Below are 24,873 nucleotides of genomic sequence, written 5' to 3' on the forward strand. Positions count from 1 at the left end.
CCTCTTCACTGGTTTTGATAAATCTCCCCCATTGCCCCCATATAATGCTCTTAAAAAGTAAGCAAGCAATGTGGAGGAGATTTTATCAAAACCTGTGCAGAGTAAAGGCGACCAGTTGCCCATAGCAACCAATCAGATCGCTTCTTTCATTCTTTAAAAGGCCTCTGGAAAATGGAAGAAGCGATCTGATTGGTTGCTATGGGCAACTGGTAACTTTTTCCTCTGCACAGGTCTTGATAAATCTCCCCATATTTGTTTTGTAGGTGTGAAGCTACACTATGCTGGAACTTCTAGATTTATCAAAACCTGTGCAGATGAAAAGCTGACAAGTTGCCAATAGCAACTAATCAGATTGCTTGTCTTTTTTTCCCCCCCAAAATTTAAAAATGAAAGAAGCGAACTGATTGGTTTCTATGGGCAACTGGTCAACTTTATTTTGGTATGAACACTACTACGTTCCTCGCTCCGTTAATCACATCTGTCGGCATCCTGCAGTAAAAGGTATGGTATACGGTTACCGGGAGCAGTGGATCTTAATTCTATGGCCGAAACGTATGCGCTATTTCAAAAGCGTAACAGCCCCCTTTATAAGTGGACACACCCCGAACTGAATCACTAGGGTTAACTCTGTTTGGCTAGAGAAGTAAATGGGGTCCGCACGTCCATTAACAGTATACGTCATCATCCAGTTTTCGGAATGTGATTGTATCCTCATTTGTTTATTCACTCTTCAGGTTTACTACAATCTTGCTGATCCACACCAGGTCTTATTAGAGCCAAGGACTAGTTAATTGTTATGTGGAGTGATCTTTGGCCCAAGTTCTACCTGAATAGTTCAGGTTGATTTCCACATTCACCCCAAAAAAAGTCAACCAGGTCTATTCTGAATAGCGCCATTATACAGTAGCACAATGAGCCATTCTCCTCTGCTTTTCCTCCTGCTCTTGCTCAGTTATGTTTTATATTTAGTGATCGGGGCTTTCGTTTTCTCCACTTTGGAACAACCCTATGAGGACCAGCTGAGGGAGAAGGTGGAAGACTTGTGGAGTGAATTCCTGAAAACACACCATTGTCTCTCTGAGGAACATCTAGATGACTTTCTCCGGAAAGCATTGTTTGTCAGGAGCTTTGGTGTGTCAGTCCAGCGGAATATATCTGGTTTTGAGGTCAAGTGGGATTTTGTATCTTCTCTGTTCTTTACTGGTACCACGCTCACCACTATAGGTAGGTAACCAGACCATGAGATTTTGGATACTATATCTCCTTTCACTTGAACCTTGGGTAAAGTTGCTGCTATGGTTTTTCTGCAATGTAAAATCTTCAGCTCCCAGATGTTACTGAAGCATTAATAGAATGTCCATAAGGGGGCACTATTGTGGGGACACTTAGGAAGGCCAACCCTGTCTGTACATGAGCACCTATTGTAAGATGTCTGATATTTTTTACCCTGATACCTGTTAAGCCGTATGTGCAAATCCATTTAGATGAATGGGGCAATCGCAACAATTTCTGTAACAATTATGCTGCATGTCTCTGTGGAACAAAGGGCACGGGAGAAGCCAGCCCTGAAGCTGCTCTTGACACCAATGGGAGCTTCAACACAGAACTGTGAGGAAATTACATGTACCTTCTGTGTGGTTCCCCTTCATTAATGTTAGTTGGACCTGGTTTTGCAAAGGTGGCCGTGTGTGGTTTTTGATGCAGTAACCAGCGCAATTTCTACACCTAAAACACGCAATGCCAAATTATAAGCTGTGTGAACGTGTGTAAAGCCTAAGTCTGGAATTAATAAAAAAAAAAAATAGGATCTGTCTTAGCCCTCTTTTTATACATGTGCTCTCTTTATAATCCATTTTGTCTTAGGCTTCAAAAGCATTAAAAAAAAAAAAAAAAAAAAAATCCTAACAGAATCCAGTGGAAAAATTCAGCTTGGAAATTCTGCTGCAGCAGTGTTCCACTGTTTTCAATGAGATCCTGCTGCACTGTGCACACTTTCTGCAGCTGAAACATCTGCGGAAATAACGATTCCATCCTCCGCTGAGAGACACGTCAATACTATCGACGGAATCCATTCTGAAATGCATTGCCGTCTGTGGACATCACATTTCCTAGTGCCTGCTGTTCTGCTGGTACCTGAAGTTTTCAGGGCAGAAGTTCCCCATAAAATACGCCATGGGAACATAGCTTTAGGGTATGTTCACATGAGGTAGGTATGCTGTTTTAAGTGGCCACAGAGCTGCAGCCTCCTAAGGTTGCATTCACACAGGTGGGTTATGAGCTGCTGAGGGTTTTCATCGCTCGTAACTAGAGATGAGCGAACTTACAGTAAATTCGATTCGTCACGAACTTCTCAGCTCGGCGGTTGCTGACTTTTCCTGCATAAATTAGTTCAGCTTTCCGGTGCTCCGGTGGGCTGGAAAAGGTGGATACAGTCCTAGGAGACTCTTTCTGGATACAGTCTCCTAGGACTGTATCCACCTTTTCCAGCCCATGGGAGCACCTGAAAGCTGAACTAATTTATGTAGGAAAAGTCAGCAACCGCCGAGCCGAAAAGTTCGTGACGAATCAAATTTACTGTAGGTTCGCTCATCTCTACTCGTAACCTGCCCATGTGAATGTACCCTTACTGTTTACAAATGGTCATCCATGCAATCGCTGGACCATTAGTAGCAGCAGTGCAAGTTAATACAGTATTGTCCTAGTCAAGGAAAAAAAAACAGCACTAAGGCACTTTGCATGGATAGACCACTGTTGTAAAGCTAAGCAGCCCCTTTAAGGTCATCTTATGCATATATAGTAGGACATGTTTATAAATTGCGCCTTGAATAGAGACAGCAAACGACTAGCTGAGACAGGCAAAAGTTGCACCGGACTTATTACTGTGGTGCACGTGATGTGGCAATAATTTTGTCATTTACTTGTCCTACAGTGTTATTTGTTTTGTTCCAGCACAGCTGCATCTATACATTTTACTATAGTAGCTTAGTCACGTAATCACCTTTCAGTGCTTAATGTGTCAGAGCAGGATGTCCGTTCTGGGTCAGCTGACTTTATGTTAACTACAAGATGACATCATCACTAGAGATGAGCGAACTTTTCTAAAATTCGATTCGGCCGATTCGCCGAATTTTCCGGAAAAGTTTGTTTCGATCCCAATTTTTTCGTGGCGAACCTATATTAAAAAAGGCTATTTCTAGCCTACATACAGCCTCTATAGGGGTACAGAACACTTTGCTGTGTTCTAAAACGCATATGGAGTGTGCTGGGTTAGTGAAATACTGTTATTCAGAATAACATGCAGATTACCGGCATCGCTTTTAGAATCACTGCCGCACACCAGCACAATGACAGAGCCTGGTGGTGGCATCAGTGTCAGGAGACCATATAGTGACTGACAGCGCGGAGGTGTTGGCAGCATGAGGAGACCATTTAGTGGCTTAATGGCACAGTGTTGAGGTGTTGGCAGCATGAGGATACCATATAGTGGCTGAATGACACAGCTTGGATGAGGCTGTAGCATGAGGACACCATATAGTGGCTCAATGACACAGAATGGAGGTGTTGGCAGCATGAGGACACCATATAGTGGCTGAATGACACAGCTTGGATGAGGCTGAAGCATGAGGACACCATATAGTGGCTCAATGACACAGAATGGAGGTGTTGGCAGCATGAGGACACCATATAGTGGCTGAATGGCACAGTGTGGAGGTGTTGGCAGCATGAGGACACCATATAGGGGCTGAATGACACAGCTTGGATGAAGCTGAAGCATGAGGACACCATATAGTGGCTGAATGACACAGCATGGAGGTGTTGGCAGCATGAGGAGACCATATAGTGGATGAATGGCACAGCCCGGAGTTGCCAGCAGCATGAGTAGGCACTAGGCCTTCACAATCCCTAAGATTAAAAGATGAATTAAGAAATTTAAACCGAAGATTTTGGATAGCGGGTGCTACCTATGAGAAAATTTGAAATTAACAGACCCAGGCCCCACAGCGGCATCAGTAACCCATGTATTGCCTGAATGACACAGCCTGGAGTTGGCTGATGCACGAGTTCACACCAGGGCTTCACAATCCCCCCCCCCCCCCCCAAAAAAAACACCACAATTTTAGAAATTTTTGAAAAAGATTTTGGATAGCGGGTGCTACCCATGAGAAAATTTGAAATTAACAGACCCAGGCCCAGCAGCGCCATCATTTTTTTTTTTTGAAATTTAAAACAACCTTTGCGTGTCCCGGACCCCAGCGTGTGGGTACGAAGGACCAAATCCAACAAGTCCCCACAGGGCTCATGTGGCAGTGAAATTTAGGCGAAACGTCTCCATTGCCCTGACCGGCAATTGTTTCCAAGACTTCTCGCCAAGGCAAACCATGTGAAGAACAGCGTGACACCGCCATGACCTGCACACATGGAAGGGCCACTTGTCCGAGCAGTGGAGGCTTAAGACACAGAGGAGGAGAGGATGTGGAGGCGGAGTAGCACACTGTCGCAGGACCAACGGGCTGACAGAGTGTAGCAGGAAGCAGCATTGAGTACACATTAGGGCTTCAGAATCCCAAAGAAAAAACAACCATTTTTAAAATAATTTTAAGAATATTTAGGACAGCGGGTGCTACCTATATGTTGCATGAATGACACACCCTGGAGTTGGCTGATGCATGAGTACACACTAGGGCTTCACAATCCCTCAAAAAAAAAAACAACAATTGTAGAAATTTATGAAGAAGACTTATGGATAGCGGGTGCTACCTATGAGAACATTTGAAATTCCCAGACCCAGGCCCAGCAGCGCCATCAGTAAACCATATATTGCCTGAATGACACAGGCTGGAGTTGGCTGATGCATGAGTACGCACCAAAGCTTTACAATCCCTAATAAAAACCTCTTTGACGAAAAATTTTAACGAAAATATAGGACAGCGAGTGCTCTTTACCAGAATGATGCAGCCTGGAGTTGGCTGCAGCATGAGGAGACCATTGAAATGTGTGATTTTTTTTATTTTAAATTTAAATCAAAATTTGTGTCCCGGACCCAGCCGTGTGGGTACAAAGGACCTAATCTCACAAGCACCCATAGGGCTCATGTGGCCCTAAGATGTAGGCGCAACGTCTCCATAGCCCTGACAGGCCATTTTTGGTTTTTGTACCTTTGTTTAAGAACAAGCGCATATCCAATAGTCCAGAAGACTCTATAATGCAGGATGGTGGACCACCAAAAGACATTCTTCTATAAAATAATTTTTTATGAAATAAAGAAGCAGAGTTCATCCCTCTGCGTATTTATTTTTTGAAAATTTTACTTAAAAAATCACACGCAACAATCGTTCAATGGCGTAATGGTTGTTATTGTGGAAAATTCAAGTTTATTACTGTGATAATTATCAGAAAATTTGAAAAAAACACTACCCAAGAGTGTTTAATAACCCCATACGTTGCACCATAAATGTTGAAATTTTAATTAAGCATGTATGTATGTATTTCAAAAATCCTAAAATTAAAGGCCCAAGCCCAGAAGCATCAGGAAGTCAAGTACTTCCTGAAAGACACAGGAGCAGTCAGGAGTAGGCATCAGCAGTACCCAAGAGGCTTTAATAACCCCTTACATTGCACGATCACTCGCGAGATCGAGCAATAACAGGTGTGTTATGCCCTCAGATGTCCGGGGCTGCACGCGCGCTACACTGAACGGACCAGTGTGTGTCTATCTTTCACCGACAGGTGCGGGTAACCCGCTGAACCCCCTTCGCGATAGGGATCAGGGATTGCAATTATTTGCCAGGAAAGAAGAATCACAACTAAGCGCCGGTCATAAGCTCGGGTTCATTAAGTCCCTGCCCTTTGTACACACCGCATGTTTCTCCTACCGATTTGGATGGTTTAGTGAGGTCCTCGGATCGGCCCCAGCGGGGTAGGAGAAGGCCCTAGCAAAGCGCCGAGAATTTTAAGATCATTGTTGAAATTAGCATTAAGCATGTATTAGCTACTTAGGCATAAGGGAGGCAATTATTTCCTGAAAGACACAGAATGAGTCAGGAGCAGTCATTCGCAGTACCCAAGAGGGTTTCATAACCATCCCCTTACATTTAAAAGTCAATGATGAAATTTGCATTAAGTATGTATTTAGCTACTGCTAAACATCCAAAAATTGAATGCCCAAGGCCTGAGGCATCAGGGAGGCAAGTAGTTCCCGAAAGACACAGAAGGAGTCAGGAGCAGTCAGGAGCAGTACCCAAGAGGGTTTCATAACCATCCCCTTACATTTAAAAGTCAATGTTGAAATTTGCATTAAGCATGTATTTAGCTACTGCTAAACATCCAAAAAATTGAAGGCCTGAGGGCAGGGAGGCAAGTAGTTCCTGAAAGACACAGAATGAGTATGGAGCAGGCAGTCGCAGTACCCAAGAGGGTTTCATAACCCCTTACATTTAAAGATCAATGTTGACATTTGCATTAAGCATATATTTAGCTACTGCTAAACATACAAAAATTTAAAGGCCCAAGGCCAGAAGCATCAGTGAGGCAAGTAGTTCCTGAAAGACACAGGATGAGCCAGGAGCAGGCAATCGCAGTACCAAAGAGGGTTCCATAGCCCTAATTGATAACCCAAGAGGGTTTCATAACCAACCATAATTGGGAAATGTTGGTGTAGCAGCTTGGTCAATCTACTCTGAGGCATCTGGCATTGGTGGCTGGAAATCCTGGCTGATCCATCCAGAGGGTACAGTGTGGGGTAGTATTATATTCAGAGGGTACAGTTTGTGGTAGTATTACATTTATAGGGTACAGTGTGTGGTATTATTATATTCAGAGGGTACAGTGTGTGGTAGTATATTTATAGGGTACAGTGTGTGGTATTATATTCATAGGGTACAGTGTGTGGTATTATATTCAGAGGGCACAGTGTGTGGTATTATTATATTTATAGGGTACAGTGTGTGGTAGTATTTTACTCAGAGGTTACAGTGTGTGGTAGTATTATATTTATAGGGTACAGTGTGTGGTGGTAGCATTATATTCATAGGGTACAGTGTGTGGTAGTATTATGTTAAAAGGGGACCGTGTATGGTAGTGTTATATTCAGAGAGCACAGTGTGTGGCAGTATTGTATTCAGAGAGAGCAGTGTCTGGCAGGATTATAATAATAATTGTTTTCACATAGAGGATCAGAATGCGCTGAAGTAGGGGGTGTTTTTAAGGAGGGGGAGGGAGGGGGTGTAATTAGAGGGGGGGGGGGGGGTGCCAAACAAAGGGTCCGCCCCAGGTGCCAAATGCTCTAGGTACGCCCCTGGCATCAGGTGTCAGGAGTGACACCTGGGGTGATATGTCTATTAGTACAGGTACTACTACTCCCCTCATGGAACAGTCTGTTCCGTGCTGGGAGTATTACTACCTAAAACATTTTAAAAATAGAGAAAAAAGTGAAACACACACACTTTTTATTAAAAATTTATAAAAATTTTGTAAAATTTTCGCATTATTTTATTTTTATTTTTTTTGGTCAACAAATTTTGAAAAAACCTCAAAGGAGCCAAAAATGCAATTTCCACTCAAATGCAAAAACGCCAGAAAAAACGCAGGAAATTGCACTGGTGTTTTTTCTGGCATTTTTTTTCTGTGAAAAAAAAAAACGGAAGGAAAAGAAACGTGTAATCCTAGCCTAACGCGGATTGAATTTGTATTATTTATCCTTTTTATTTTATTTTTTATTTTTTCCCATCATTGTAACTCACCAGCGACTCCCTATCAGTTTATTAATATATTTTGGTTGTAATACTAAAAAGGAGAACTTACACCTATTTTACAGTGCATTGGCACAGAGGAAAATGTATTTATAGGGGGCGGCTCAATCAGAAACAACTTGATTAAAGCCATTTTCTTGCAGGTGCATACATTGATTTTCCTGTGACTGACAGCCTCCTCACAGCTTAGACCTACCTAAGACTGCTTAGTAAATCATTTTTATTATCTGTGATGGACATAGAAATGTTTGTTTGCACTGGAATATTAAATTACTTTACAAAGAGACATGTGTGCCTGTTATTTCCACTGAATTAGAGGTAGGTATTGTAACTAACCAGTAGTGACTCCACAGAGGGGTGTATGTAGGAACAATCCATTCTAAATGTGTAGAGAAAAAAATCACTGCAAAAAAAAAAAAAATAAATAAATAAATAAATAAATATATATATATATATCCATCCAACTCACAATGCCAGCAGTGATGAGCAGAATCTATTCTTTGAGGATAAAATTAGTTAAAATAGAAGGCAAAATCAATAGGAATAAAAAAGATGTAAAAAGCATCAAACTGTGTAAAGTACTTAGCATTAAGCAGTCCATGAGGCTGCTATCAGGCCTCGCTAGAGTTAGGTGCTCATACACCTTATACTGAAGTCAGCAGAACTCTCCACCAAAAGGTTTGGACGACTGTATAAGGTGCATGGAGGCTTACAGACTCTCCACTGACAGATCATGTCAATGGAGAGAAGGGTCAAGTGTGCTGGATGTTTGCTGTCTGACCCTTGGGTTCTGGGAGGGAAAAGCCAATGCCAGAGCTGTTTGGCTGGGGCTTACCTTTCCTTTCCCCATAATGAAAACTGTGACGTCACGCCAAACACCCATCAATGCAAGTCTATGGGAGGGGGCGTGGTGGCCGCCACTCCCCCTCCAATAGACTTGCATTGAGGGGTGTGGTGTGATGTTATGAAGGGGCGTGGCTGACCTCCCCACCCCACAACGCAAACGCAACGTTCAGAACTAAATGTTCCAAATGCTGGCCAGTGGAGAACCCCTTTTAAGCTGGTCACATACACAGTAGATAGGTGTTGCCTACTGGCTCTATTCCAAAAATAGATATCAGGGAAGAGAAAAATCAGGCATGTTGGACTTCACTTGCCAGATCTTTTTGTGCTCATGGAGATAAACCAAAGTCCAAAAATTCTGGCAGAGGCTTTCTCCCTATTGAGAATGCAAGTGTAAGGGGGGGGGGGGGGGTGTCAACTGAACAAGCATTCAGGTAAAAGCTTTATTATGTATGGAGCTTTATGCGTATTGAGGCCTGGACTGGTCAGTGCCAAAGGAGGGCCTTCCTATGATTTGATAAATGATAGATCATGTGGGAATTTTTGGTTATTTGTTGTCTATTAACCTGTAGTGTTGACCTGAGGGAAGGCAAAAACCCCATGAGGTAAAAGCTAATTTTCCTCATTTAAGGGAAATAAATTCTGCAAAATCCCTAGATCACATCATGGAAATTAGGATTTTTGGAAGTATGAGCTTGGTCTTATTTTAATCAATGTATTTTCTTTATCTATATATACCTTGTTTTGTAAATATGCACTCGTTATCCTAATAATATTCCTGCTTTTTATTTTACAGGTTACGGTCATCCGGTTCCCATCTCCCTATGTGGAAAGATATTTTGCCTGTTTTATTCAGTCATTGGAATCCCATTCACTTTATCTGTATTGTCTATTGTTGCTCGGAACCTTCTCTTTCTACTTCGTGACAAGCCCATCCGTGTCCTTCACCTGCAGTGTAACTTTGCCCGTATCAAGCTGGAGTGGATCTACGCTGCCGTCGTAGTCTCCTTCCTCTCACTTCTATTCTTCTTCATTCCTGCAGTGGTTTTCAATGCTATTGAAGAAAACTGGGGCTATATTGATGCTCTTTATTTTTGCTTCATTTCGTTGAGTACCGTTGGCCTTGGCGATTATGTTCCTGGTGAGCAAAGTGGCCAGCGAATGCCCGCTCTGTACAAGCTTCTGGTTATCTGTAAGTATGCCTTTCAGATTAATACAGATCATTATTTTGCCATGAATAAATATGTTTATTTGGCCAATTCCCCTCCATAGACAGATGGAGAGATTAGAGTCATACTGTATATTGTTTACACATTAAATTAAAGTGTACCTGTCATCAACAAAAACTTTTTATATAATTTAGATAATACCATTATATGTATATTTGTAATATACACTGGTTAAAAATTGTGTGTATTTTTGGGTGAAAAAATGCTGCCCCTGCTGCTATTGTCTGTGTGTCTCTATGAGGAGTCCAAAAACAGGAAGTGAGGGTAGGACAAGCAGGGCTCTGTGCAGACTGCTGGCTTGTCAATCATCCTGATGTATGAGCCAGGAGTGTGTTATAGAGCCTCTGCACACTGTCCTGCTTTTCCTCAGTGTACAGAGCCCTGCTTGTCCACCCTCACTTCCTGTATTTGGACTCTTCATAGAGACACACAGGCAATAGCTGCAGGGACAAAAATATACACATTTTTAACCAATGTATATTACAAATATACATATAATGGTATTATCTACATTACATAAAATGTTTGTTAATGACAGGTACACTTTAAATCAGTATTTAGTAAGATCCCTTTGCCATAGTGGTAGCTGCAGGTAGCCAAAATTAAATAATAAACTTTTGTCTGTAGGGGTATTTAGTGCTCTGTATCAGGGAAAAACTGAGCTCTACTTCCTATGAAGGTCTATTAAGAAATGAATCGGCACATTAAGTTGCACCTGTAATTTACATGTTAAAAAGTGGACATTTACCGTATTTTTCGCCGTATAAGACGCACTTTTTCTTCCCCAAAACTGGGGGTAAAAAGTCGGTGCGTCTTATACGGTGAATACACCCCTATCGCGGTGGTCCCTGCGGCCATCAACGGCCAGGACCCGTGGCTAATACAGGACACCACCGATTGCGGTGATGCCCTGTATTAACCCTTCAGACGAGGCTATCAAAGCTGACCCCCGCGTCTGAAGGGAAAGTGACACTAACCCGGCTGCTCAGTCGGGCTGTTCGGGACCACCGCGATTTCACCGCGGCGGTCCAGAACAGCCCGGCTGAATAGCCGGGTTAGTGCTTACAGGACACCGGGAGGGACCTTACCTGCCTCCTCGGTGTCTTCTCCGTTCAGGGATCCCCTGTATGGCCGGCGCTCTCCTTCCTCGTCATCACGTCGGCGCGTACGTGCGTCGGCGTGCGTAACGACGTGATGGCGGCGACGGAGAGCGAGCATACCCGGCCGGCAGTAGAGACATTCCGGAGCGATGGCGACAGCGATGGAGCGACATCCAGGGCAGCGGTGACGGGTCCGGAGCGGCGGGGACACGCGAGTATTACCTCCTATGCAGTGGTCTTCAATCTGCGGACCTCCAGATGCTGCAAAACTACAACTCCCAGCATGCCCGGACAGCCAACGGCTGTCCGGGCATGCTGGGAGTTGTAGTTTTGCAACATCTGGAGGTCCGCGGGTTGAAGACCACTATTGGGTTCAAAATCTTTATTTTTTTAGATTTTGCACCTATAAATTGGGTGCGTCTTATACGCCGATGTGTCCTATAGGGCAAAAAATACGGTATTTTAAAGGGAGTCTGTCCACAATTGTGAGCCATCAAAACTGCCTACAGCCTTATACAGAGGTCGGAGAGGATAGTGGAACAATACTTGATGTCTGGGTCATGCAGCTTGCCCAGCTTGTACTGTAGCTGTCGCCACAGTATGTGCCCGGGAGGCCGGCATTTCTCTATTGAGAGATTCTCAGCCCTTCCGCTCAGCAATATTTCTCGTCTCCTTATTGGACACCAGAGCTGATGGTTATGGCATAGGGAATGGGCTAGGGAAACTTAATATAAGGAATGCTATGCACTTAACCACTTCTGGGTGTTTAAACAACATTTTTTAACAAGTTGCTTGGCCGAGGCACCAGATCCCATTATATTTCCACCATCGTAGAAAGACAAATCGTGTGTAACTGTTATCTGTTAAGGGGTTATCTAGCTTTAAATATCGTCAGACCCCCCCTACGATCTCAAGAACAGTGCATGACTCTTCAAGCAAGGCGCTTTGGCCCCCCACCTTCTAAAAAGGAAAGAGTCTCTGCAGTGATAGGCCGCTCAGTCAATCACCAGCCGCAGCTGTGTCCTACCTTAGTTGTTGGTTGGCTGAGCGAACAGTCACTGCCGAGACCAATCCATCTCAGAAGGTGGGTGCCAGAGGGCTCTGGAGATTGTAGGGGGTCACAGTAGTCAGAGCCCCACGATTGGACACTTATCCTTTTGTCCTCTGGATAAGGTTTTTTTTTGTTTTTATTAAAGCTAATTAACCCATTTAAATGAGGATAGGCGTCCACACATTATACGTAGAACAGAGCCAGAAACTCTGCACCGTTCATTGTATGTTGATGGTACAGGTAACTTCATCTCAGCTTTGTTGCATTGACCTGGTTCCACCACTACTAAATGGACAATGCAGGACTTCTGGTCCCATGTACTGTGTAGTTAGGACATCGCAGCTCCCCCAAACAGCTGATGATTGCTATTAGAGATGAATCGAATTTACTGTAAGTTCGCTCGTCACGAACTTCTCGGCTCGGCAGTTGATGACTTATCCTGCATAAATTAGTTCAGCTTTCAGGTGCTCCCGTGGGGTGGACAAGGTGGATACAGTCCTAGGAGACTCTTTCCTAGGACTGTATCCACCTTTTCCAGCCCACGGGAGCACCTGAAAGCTGAACTAATTTATGCAGGATAAAGTCATCAACTGCCGAGCCGGGAAGTTCGTGACAAATCGAATTTACTGTAAGTTCGCTCATCTCTAATTGCTATCCTGATCATAGGTCATTTAATCATTGCAGCCTGGAAAAGCAATTTAAGAAGATCAGACCATTCAGTTACTGTTTACCATGATCTTTCAATATCTAGTGGGTCAAAATTCTTAAAAAGGATTATTGAGAACAATGGAATATACTAAAATAGACAGAAATGGAAACACTTTGATTCCTTTCATAAGCAGTTAGTTGTTCAGACCCTCTCATTGCTACATACTTTCCATGTTTAGCAGAGGTCTGAGGGACGTGTTGGCGGACTTCACCAAGCCTTCTTGGTTTTTGTAGGCAGGAGCTGGTAATAGAAGGTTCCTATGGGCTCCTGCTGTGCCCTCAATATTCAATTCTTTACTGGAAGGTCATGGAATGATTATAGTCCTCATAACCCTGCATCCAGAATTATACAACACTCATTTTTGCATAGGTTCCTCTAAATTTCCTTTCATAAAGGCTTATTGTAAAAACCCAGCTGGTATTACAATGCTATATACCGCTTCTGCGTGCCTTTACAATTGTCCGCTTACAAGTGGGAAGGAGTACAAAGAAGAATGTCTAAGATTAGACTTAAATAGAAAATACTCTACAATTACACAAAGGCCAGAACACCATTCTCCCAGTACAAGAACTGAAATTTACTTTACAACTCAAACAATGCAGTCAGGTAGGTATCGTTCTTCTGCCATTGGCCAAACCCAGATTTGTCCATCAGACCACCGTATAGTGAACTGTGACCTGTCACTCCACAGAATACCTTTTCCCTGCTTCATAGTACAGTCTTGTTGGCTTTACATTACTCTGTCCAACACTTGGCATTGTTTGGTGATGTAAGGCTGGCATGCAGCTGCCCCCACCATGAAAAGCCATGCCATGAAGCTCTTGGCACATAGTTTTTGTGCTGATGCTTATACCAGATGAGGTTTGGACTGAAGTATAAGATGAAGAACATCTGAGCCAAGTAGTGGGTTTTTCCGCATAGGACTCCAGGTAGTCTTTTGTGATTGCGTTATCCTAAACCTTTAAAGAGTAGCTCCCACCATCCTATTTTTTTTTTCTGTCCCTGCCTATTACCAATCTATCCCTAACCCCCTCCCTGCTTTTAATTTTTACTAAATTAAAAATGCTTTTTGTCTGCCTGGCAGTGTGCTCACTACCAGGCAGACTTACCCAGCAGGCACCACGTCACTGATGCCTGCTGGGGGGGACTTCCGCCCTTAGTTCATCTACACAGGGTGCCTCCAGCTGTTTCATCACTACAACTCCCAGCTTGCCCTGACATCTATTGGCTGTCAGGGCATGCTGGGAGTTGTAGTATTGAAACAGCTGGAGGCACCCTGTGTAGATAAACTATTAGTTAAATGCGGCGCTAGCCCGTCCCCTCCGTCTCCCTACCCCCCCCCCCCCCGCGCCATACCCCGTTCCCTCTATCACAACACCCCCCCTCCCCCCCCATTACACTTACTGCAGAGTCCGGCAGCCAGCGTGCAGGGACAGCGGCGGCGACGAGGCGGCGGCGGCGATGTGTGGGAGGAGTGGCCTCCCAGCCAGTGGCCGGGGAGCCAATGCGCTCGCTCCCTGCCTGTCTGATTGACAGGCAGGGAGCGAGCGCAGGCTGAATGAAAAAGGACCGATGCCCGGCCGCATCGGTCCTTTTTCAGGCGTGACGTCATGCCAGGCTGCGGCCGGCCACTAGGAGGGAGACCCCTAGTGGCCGGTTTTCAAATGTAAATTAAACAATTTTAATAAAAAAAAAAAAAACCATAATAAAAGTATATTAGAGATATTTTGTAGTACATAAGTACTACAACATATCAAAAAATAAAGTTGGTGACAGTGCCCATTTAAAATGACTGTTTTAAAGGGATACTATGGTGGTTTTAAATCAACTGGTGCCAGAAAGTTAAACAGATTTGTAAATTACTTCTATTAAAAAATCATAATCTTTCCAGTACTTATCAGCTGTATGCTCCACAGGAAGTTATTTTCTTTTTGAATTTCCTTTCTGCCTGACCACAGTGCTCTCTGCTGACACCTCTGTCCATTTGTGGAACAGTCCAGAGCAGGATAGGTTAAGCTGCTGAATACTACAGAGATAATTATTTTCTTTTTGGAACACAGAGCTCTCTGCTGAATCACGAGCACAGTGCTCTCTGCTGACATCTCTGTCCATTTTAAGTACTGTCCAGAGTAGGAGAAAATCGCCATAGTGTGTACCCGGTGTTACATAAAATTGAGTGTCAGTTTTTTATTTTTTTTTCTTCTTTTTTTTTTTTCATATAGTTGCAAAAAGTATTTTAGCACATCATCAGTAACTAGAGTTGAATGAGCTTTCAGAAAGCATTGAAAGGGTTAAGTTGTAACATCTTGCTGGGCTGAGTGATATGCGCTGGCCCAGCAAGGAAGGTTAATTGGTGTTAAATGGCTGTATAATGTATACAGTGAAGAGAGTGATATTTACCATCTTGTCTCTGGTCCGGGCCTCTTCTTGTGTAGCCCCGCCTCTAGCAATGATGTCACAAGGGCTATTTAACTCCTCCCTTGCTGGGCTGTTCTCTCAGTGGTCGGCACAGCGTCAACATTGTCAAGTTCGCACGAGCCGGATCTGCAATGTTTGAAGGTTTGGCGAGCCAAGTTCCCTCCCTAAGCTCTGAGCGATTCTGGGTTCAGGGGCTCAGCTTGCTCAACTCTATTAGTAACACATTTGCCCCAAATATACCTCAAATAAAAAAAAAAAACATTTTATATTTTATTTTTTTTAGGCTTTAGCTCCAGGCCAAAAATGTTCAAAAATGCACCCTCAATTTTTTTCAGCCACATGAAACCTTCTAAAAGTTGTATTACGTTTTGAGTCTGCAATCTTCAGATCTTCTTTTACATTCAGAGCCCCTGATTTGCAGTTTGGAACCTACTACTATTTATATACTTACTCATGTGAGTGTGCCCTGCAAAAATGTAAACATTCGAAACCAGTGTTTCTCAACAGGGTGCCTACAGCTTTTGCAACAGCTGGTTGGTAAGGCTAGAGACTGCTTGTGGTGCTCTTTTCTTTTGGCAATTGTACACAGCTCATGTTGTTTCCCCCTGCAGACCGCCACTTGTGTGGGGACTAAAGGGGTGGTGTGTAGGTAGACAAAGGGTGTTGTGACTGTGACTAGAGTTTGTGATGCCAGAAGCGTTAACCACCACACCACAAGGATGAAGTAATTGCCAGTGCCAAGTGCCCGGCAAGGAATACCACAAGGTTAGGGATACCACCTTTAACTTTATGGGATTGCAGACAATCAATATAACAAGTACAGTTGAGTTTTAGTGCGATTTAGGCTGAAGGTAGCAGTAGGAAACCACAGTTGCTTTCTTGGCACTTTGGGACTTGTAGTTCTTTTCACATGAAAATATAACTTGGACTAAACTTGACCTGACTTGACTTTTTTGACTGACAGAGCCTTGAAAAAGTAGGAAACTTGGACTATAGAGAAGGAAAGTAGCTGCCAACAGCCTAGACCTTCAGGGTGGATCTGTATGGACTGAAGCTGCTGGAGACTTTCACTCACATTATCCTTTGATTGCTATGGGACCCGTCGGCTCTCAGTACTTCTCCCCAAGCTGACTTTTATCTTGACGAGGACAGACTTGACTGACTGGACGACCTGGTCAGCCAGGTCTGTATGCAGGCGAATAACCACTCTGGAATGGTAGGCTTAAAAGATAGACTTGAAACCTGTCCCCATTAGAGGTATGGGGCAGGTATACTACAGATATGCTTTACATAGCCCTGACAGGACTCAACTAACTCACTAACTAGCTCCTCCCTGTCTAGACAGACCTGGATGGAGCAGGGCAGAACACCTGGATGGCCATGTGATTAAGTGCTCATATGATTCTCTATGCATGCTCCAACAAAGTTAACACTTTGTGTGACAACAAAAAGTATAAAGAAATTAGCAAAATGACAACACATTGAATTACATTATTAAACACACACAACATGTAAACCTGAGCTGTGGCCGGAGCAGACACAGTAAAGTGAAATCCAACAGACAGGCTGGTTCCACACTGCGACACCAAACATGTATGCTTTCCTCCCTATGTACAGCCAGTGTTAGCTGTACTCCTTGAATACTTACCTGCCTCTACAGCAGCTGCAAAACATATTCCCTAGACAAGCGAGTGTTTCAGGAAAAAGCAAAAAAAAATTCTAATCCTGAACAATGCTCACTTTATACAGTGCGCAGGATAAAGACCCATACAATCCATTTAATAAATACAATTTTTCAAATAGATTTTTTTTTTTTGATACATGTTCTTGCTTTCAAAATAAATGCTGAAAGAGTAATAGAAATCTCAAACGGTAGATCTCACTTTTATTAGTGCAATGTGTCTGCTTGAAATGCAAAAAGGTCTGTTCTCAGCTTTATTTTATTTTTTTTAAACAATTAGTATTTTCTGCTGGCTAATGCACTGTGTTCTATATACTAATTACATTTTAAGGTTTTGGTTGCATAAAGGCCATTCATGCATTTTAATTAACATTTTTTTATTTTTCAATTAACTTCGGTATACAGCAGTTGCTCTTGCCTGGAGCATGGCAGCAACATTCACAAAGCTGCTTCTTCTAACCTTCTTAAAGCAATACTATGCTTGGTGAGGGTAGGTTAGTATCTATTTGTGCTATCCCAGTACAGGTTGTCATCCTGTGGGCTATAATTCGCCTCAGGCATCCCTGCTGTAACTGTGCTGGGCCCACTACTACATTTTATATTTTGTTATTGCAGTGTGCTCCTGTGTTATGATAAATGATGTACTGTCTTTTTTAGGGAATGTGGCTTTTTGAGTAAACCAGGTGACATGGATGCCCCATTGGGCGAGGAATGCTAAGAGCTGTTCAGTCAGGAGTTGGAGCTGGAGGAATTCAGTTCTAGCTGAGGAACAGTCTGTGTACAATGTGGAGAAGTGTGGGGGAAAAAGTCAGAAGAAGCCTAAGGAGAAGAAAACTCAACTCTGCAGCCACGCAAAATCTCAGGAAAACCCCATCACTCAGGTGAAGTTCAAGCCTGGTGGAAAGCACAAAGCTCAGGGGGAAAATAGTCTTCAGTCAGAGAGTCGGTCAGTACAAAGTCTCTAAATTTTGCGTGGGCTGTCATTTATCTCAAATATGAAGTCTCAGCCACTACCAGTCCCAGCAAGGTGACAGGCTTCTCGGGTTCATTCGGCACTTCCCTCCGCCCAAAATCTGTACTGTGAAGGATTTAACAACATTCCTGCCTCAGTAAAGCTAGTTTTCATAACCTGGCATTGTGGTCCTTATTGTCCCCACGCCTGGCCCAGGAGAGCTATGTTATCCTTGGAACATGTAGGTTAACATTGCCCTGGCTTAACAAATTGTACATTCCACCCATGGCACCACATATATTTATAGTCCATAGAGACAATACAAGAAATATATGTTAATGCAACATACTTACCTGGCCACATTCCAGCATCAAACTCCTCCTCCTCCTGGTTTTTATGCTGCTCATGGCATCACTCTGTAGCTGTGGCTACCAGCCCTGTTGATTTTGCTTGGCACCGGGGTCCCATGCTTCCTGAGTGGCGGCAAATTCAAATTCGCCGGATTTATTGGGAAACATATGCGGGCACGATTCTATGAATTTATGTTTTCGAAACACAGAATCCACTCCAAATCAGTCTGATTAAATATAATGGGGCTCTGAACGGAATTCAGCAAAATTTAAAGACATGACTTCGAACAGAGCAGAATGTGGAATTTCTGCTGTGTAAACTACAATGTGTGAATGGGACAGAGAAATCCCATTGCACATAATGTGAAGTAAATTTTGCGGAATTTTCCTTTGGAATTCCAATCAGAATTTCCGCTGTGTGGACATAGCCTAAGGGGCAGAGATCAACTCCTGCAGGAATTCATGGGAATGGAGTTTTTTCCACAACCAACCTTTGAGTGGAAATATTGGGGGAGCTCCCACAATTTTTTTCCCCAGAACTTGACCCCTGCTAACGTGCGAAGGGGGATGTAAACAGCAGATTAGTATGGACAGTGAGGAGAGGATACATGATACATTTCGAAGCGTCTGAAAAACCCAAAAGAATGAAGATTGCAGACTTACTGCAACATTTTAAACTCAAGGTAAAACACAAGTAAAGAAAACATCCATAGCCTTTAAAAGAGTACATTTAACTAGCTCCAATATTGTCTTGTTGTCAATTTTGCTCTTATCATAGATCACGTAAGGTGACAATGTATCTGGACCAAGAGACATGACCAAGTTTCAATTTGACATAGTTGGTCAAAGTAGATTAGATTAAATTGATATCTTTCTGACATGAAATGATGGGGTCAAAGTTCATTATTGCTTGAGGCTGTTTTCGTATGGCTGTGTTATAGACACATATTAAAGAGCTATCCGGCCTTAAACATCTTATCCCCTATCCAAAGGATAGGGAACAAGATGTCTGATTGCGGGGATCCTGCCGCTGGGGACTCCCCGCGATCTCTGTGCAGCACCCGGCATTCTGTGTCAGTCTTGGAAACGCTGGTTTTCTGAGACGGGGAGAGGTGTAATTGTACAATGTGTTAGGAACGTTTTTCTCAGGCGTGCAGTAGAATATTTTAATGCTCCAGGGATCAAGATGAGGCTGTCTACCTCTGTACTTGCCATATTTTATGCATCATTTTCTATGTGGCACTTTAACAATTAAAGGTGTAATTTATTACCTTGGTAATCTATCGTCATCAGTCCCACAACAGGTGAATGGATCAGTGGTCAAGAATGCTGCAGCTCTGTTCACTCAGCGGGCAAGAAACTTCCATTTTGGTGATCGATAAGGATCCCAGCAATCAGACCCCCATAATCAGATACTTTCACAAATCCTGTGGGTGGATAATAAATTATCTTGGGGATAACCCCTGTAACACATTGATCTTTGAGCGAAGTCTAACTAAATTTCTAAATGAAAGAGCCAAAAATATTAAAGGGGTTATCTAGGAAAAAACTTTTATTTATATATATATATATATATAATATATATCAACTGGCTCCAGAAATTTAAACAGATTTCTAAATTACTTCTATGAAAAAAAACCTTAATCCTTTCAGTACTTATGAGCTGCTGAAGTTGAGTTGTTCTTTTCGGTCTAAGTGCTCTCTGATGACACCTGTCTTGGGAACTGTCCAGAGTAGAAGCAAATCTCCATAGCAAACCTCATCTACTCTGTGCAGTTCCCAAGACAAGCAGAGAGATGTCAGCAGAGAGCACTGTTGCAAGACAGAAAAGAATAACTCAACTTCAGCAGCTGATAATTATTGGAAGGATTAAGATTTTTTAATAGAAGTAATTTACAAATCTGTTAAATTTTTTGGAGCCAGTTGATATAAAGAAAAAAGTTTTTTTTCCTAGCATACCCCTTTTAAGGAATCTATTTGTAATCTGTAGGACACCCACTACTGTTCCCCAAACCAATTAGCTGGTTGTGTATTATACAGATATGCCAGGCCTTGAGAAATGCTCTGTGTAGCATCCTCTCTGGCTAATGGGGCTGAGATCTGATCAGGGGATCCTTTCTATGAATTCACACTTCCTTTGTAGAGAATTTGAAAACTAGATTTCTAAATACAGATGTAGCAAAACATACCAGATAAGCGTGTGTTCATACTATTTACTTAATGAATCAAACATTCATTTGGTGCCCTATGCTATTTATATAGTGCATGTTATGTCTATGAATATCCATTATGTGCTGTATATAGATTAGGCATGCTGCATTACCATTAGTGTGAGATTGGCACCACACTCCAAGCATAGAATATGGTGGGTGCTCCAATGGGAGGGTTCTTTAATCAGGTTACAATAAATTCATAAATTGCAGGTAGAAAACCACCAATCAGGCTCCAGATGCAGTAAAACTTAACTTTTACTTCAAATTAAAAAAAAAATGGCAATACACAGTGAATCTTAAAAATGCAAAAGGACAGGGAAGGGATACAGGTGAAAACCTACACTGAAAACCCTACCTAAATAGGAGTTCCTGTCACTAAGTGGGGATCGGGGATGGGGTAATCAAAACACAATATGTGCAATATGTGTAAAGCCTAATTAGGCTGTATTTGTGAGAGGGGCGGAAGTATCTCCACCCTTCTGCACGTCCAGGCGGGACATAAGGGGTTGTGGGTGGGGGCAGGGGTATAGAACGCCCCTGCCTTCTATCGGTGGGGGGTTCGTGACATTTTGCGTACCCAACCCTCCCTCTTTTTCTTTTTTCTTTTAATTTCTTCATTTCATCCATTACAGGGCATGCCCACTAAAGGCGTGGCCTCCGTCGCGGTCATTGGGCACAATTCAGACCGATATATTACGTTTAAATGTTATATATATATATATATATATATATATATATATATATATATATATATATCTATAACAAGTAAGTATGTGTAGCCCCGATCACAAATACAATTATTGGCAAACCTCTTTTTCCAATGCGTTTCACCTCCTGTTTGCAGGGGCTCATCAGGGAGTAAGAGGAAACCACAATAGGGTACATAGATAATGATAGCAAATATTATTGTTAGTACATGTACTAACAATAATATTTGCTATCATTAGTCACTGTATATTGTCATTTTATTAATTTGAAGTAAAAGTTAAGTTTTACTGCATCTGGAGCCTGATTGGTGGTTTTCTACCTGCAATTTATTTTCTATCCTTTAATCACCAAGGGACATATTATCATTTGGGTTTTAGATACCCTGTATCAATTCTTCTGATAATTGTAGTACAATAAATTCATGGCACATTACAGGATTCCAGTGCAAAAAAGTGAGAACATTTTATTGGATTTACTTATTATTTTGTATTTTTTATTTTGCAACATGTTTAGAATGTGTTGGGGAAAGACCATTATTTCGTATATTCTTTTTTAAGTATTTTAATTGTATTATTAGCTTTTCACAAAAGTTTGCAACGTTTTTACACTTTGCGCTGTGCTCTCCAAATGGCTCAATCGCCATAAAGGGGGCATATCTATCTTAAACCTGCAAACAGGAATACATTGTAACTGAAATCAATGGCAGCTCAGTGTTGGCGTAGATTTCGGTAATGGCACACAAGCCTCAGATTCGCTAGGACTTATGTAGAGGGCGTGTGCTTCTACATAAATCCAGCATGCCTGTGGGGGATTATTTAACACCAGCATGTGAGACGCCAGTCTTGATAAATACACCCCCCCCCCTCCCCAAAGTGTTTTAATGCAGCCATATACATTACATGATGTTTTTGTCACGTGTGGCAGAGAAAAGTACAACCCTGAGCTCACCTAGGCCACTGTCTCTGCCTTTTGGGGTGCCCACTTCCTTAATAGGATGGCCCCGAGAATGGTGCCGGACCCTACTCTACCACTACAAAGCAAGGCATAGTAGAGTTGAATACATTAAACACTGTACAGAAGCCTGGGATGCATTATCTGGATACAATAGGTTAGCAGGCATAGAAATAGATTTAAAAAAAAAACATAAGGGATTAACAGACAAACAGTTAAAAAGTAATCAGACAGGCAGAAAACAAACCTAGATTGCTTACAGTACAAATACGGAAAAAAGAATAGTCCAGTCACTTAGCCAATGATAGATCAGGTAAGGAGCAATTCAGGAGCTAGTGTAGAAAGAACACAAACACAGACAAGGAGGATCCACCACATATTTATGCAGGTGGTTGCAATTGAACACCTGTCTACACCCGTAAGTGGCGGGGGTAAGTGGCTTATAAGTCTATTGGATTTTAAAGATGGACACTCGCATTTCAAAAGGAATGAATAACCGTTCGGACAACAATGCTATTTTATTAGAACATATTTAATTGAACAGCCCTATCTTGCTTGTACTGTATTTAAGTAGTTTCAGAGGGGTTTAATGCATATGGAACATCTTGCGATATCATGAGTTGTAGCTTATTATAAGTTTATAAATATGTATTTACACTGGTGCGATTGTTCCTTTTGCGTTTTCCCTTTCTGATGTTCTCAGATATGTATTGCCTGTTACAATTAGTGTGTTCATGTTATTTGCATTGATTGCAGCAGGGGTTATTTCTGGCAGATAGGGGGCGTACCATGCGGAAAGACTATTGTATTCATATGTTATCTAGGTTAGAAACTTTAAGCACCTTGATAACGGACTATCGAAACACGTCGGATTTTAATGTTGTGGTTCGCCTGAACATTTTAATCATGATGGAATAAAGTATACAGTTTTTATCTATTTTCCTACATGAGTGCTGGATATTTTTCCTATGAGGATTTCGTTTGGATCATCTTTTCTACAGGCAAGGAGTAGCAGACTGTTTAGAACTTAGGAGGAATTAACCCTTCTGCCAGAACCAGATATACTCACTACAATTTTGGTCTTTTTATTAACCTATATTAAAATCAGCTGCTAAGGGGCTATAGGCATGGTGGTCCCACTTGTTACATCAGTATAAGGCAACCCTTTCTCCCTAGAGTAAGCACAGTGCTCTTCTCCATCAATCAATATTGTGGCAATATTACAGACCCAATTATCCTAAAATGGGAAAATGCATACATGTGTAATTTGATAATTAAATACTGTATATGCTTTATTCTATTTTATGGTTATTTTACTGTATTTGGGTCTTAGAATAATTATTTTCTTCATGTGTATGTATAGCCAAACAGGGCTTAATATATGATAATACTCCTTCATTCTATACCATTACCTTATTTTTCTTGCTCTACCAATCAAGGAAAACCTATTAATGTTTGACATCACCCATATGACAAAATCAAGGTTCAAGAAAACAAATTGGTTCCATTTAGACATTGTAAAGATACAGTAAAAATATATGTTCATGCCATCATTAGCAAAGTGCCTAGAGGTAAATCTATATAAATGTTTGTGTCTGGAGAATGCTTAGCTGGCTTGTGGCCGGCGGCCATAGCAATTGTTCAATGGCAGAAGTCATTTAATTACTGGACATATTTATTTTTTAGATGTTTTAAAACCTTTTTGTGTTTTTTCTTTTTTTTTCTCCCCAGGTTATTTATTAGTCGGGATGATTGCCGTGTTTATTGTGGTTGAAATATTGAAGAGTCTTCTGAACTGTGACCGGCTTTTCAATCTGTTCTTATTTGGGTGTGACGACAGCCAGAGAGCTGAGGAGATGGAACGTAATCCACCATATGACTCAGAGTTTCCTTATGTGCAGAAGCATGATGAAACGAGGAGGAGGAGGGTTCCGCACTCAGTATCTCCCACTGAGAAGTCGTATGGGACCATCAACCCATCTTTTAGCTGATGGTTCTAATTTTTCACTTATTTGTTTCCCTATAAAGACCATTTACCACTGGGATGAACATGTTTAATTGCTTTAACCTTTTTGCTCTATTAGTTGGTACATGAGACTGAGATACAGATTATAATGTTTACCTTTCTATTAATAGCTTAGATAGTGTCTGATTAGTATGGTCCCTTCCATTGGATAGCTTGTCCCAGTTTTCTAACACTTAAAACATTCAATGTCACTGAATGAAAATGTAGAATTTTAACTTTTTGCTCCTTAAAAAATGAATGGAACGTCAAGACAAGAGGGTCTGTTTGATTTCCAGAAACAGTACTACTTGTGCAGTATCTGGAATTGCAGCTCATCCCAATTCAAGTCAGAGTTACAATATCAGATACATCCAATGGGTAAGAGTAGTTCTCTTTCTAGGAAAAAATGTATATGCCATCACTGTACTGCTAAGAGTATCCCCCTGGGACACCCACTGATCCTGTGAATGAAGGACCATAGCACTGATTTAGTGTTGTGTTCCCTTCTGAGTTCTGTATACATTGCAGTGTGTCGGCCACCTGGCTTTGCAGTAAACTGCAGTTGGTTGCACGGTAGGTGGCCAGGACACTGTTGTCAAGTCAACTTAGTGTTACACCAACACAGCTGGCTCTTCATTCTCTGAAAATGTGGTGGTTCCATTGGAAGGGCTTCATTTGATCATAAAGTGATGGCAGATACTACCAATAGGAATACTCCTTTAAGACAAATAAGTGGTCTGTAGCCCTTATTAATTGCATTTTTTCTGAGCAAAATGGGCAAGGCTAATGGGTCTGATTTGGCACTTATAGTGACATTTGCATGTAACATTAAAATAATATTTTGCCTTTCCTGTTTTGTCTTCATGTGTCTTTTAAGAACATTTTAGATTTTGATTTGGGCCAATCTATATGGTA

General features: G+C 42.0%; 1 protein-coding gene across 1 annotated transcript; it reads left to right on the plus strand.

Annotated features, from left to right (window-relative positions):
- Positions 1–589: 589 nt before the first annotated feature.
- Positions 590–24,873, plus strand: LOC130295984 (potassium channel subfamily K member 1-like). The gene is made up of 3 exons (XM_056547377.1): positions 590–1,224; positions 9,388–9,783; positions 23,685–24,873. Exons 1-3 carry the CDS (start codon positions 912–914, stop codon positions 23,942–23,944), a joined length of 969 nt encoding a protein of 322 aa, XP_056403352.1. The 5' UTR covers positions 590–911; the 3' UTR covers positions 23,945–24,873.

Source organism: Hyla sarda, chromosome 11 (assembly GCF_029499605.1).
Source record: "Hyla sarda isolate aHylSar1 chromosome 11, aHylSar1.hap1, whole genome shotgun sequence".
NCBI lineage: Eukaryota > Metazoa > Chordata > Amphibia > Anura > Hylidae > Hyla > Hyla sarda.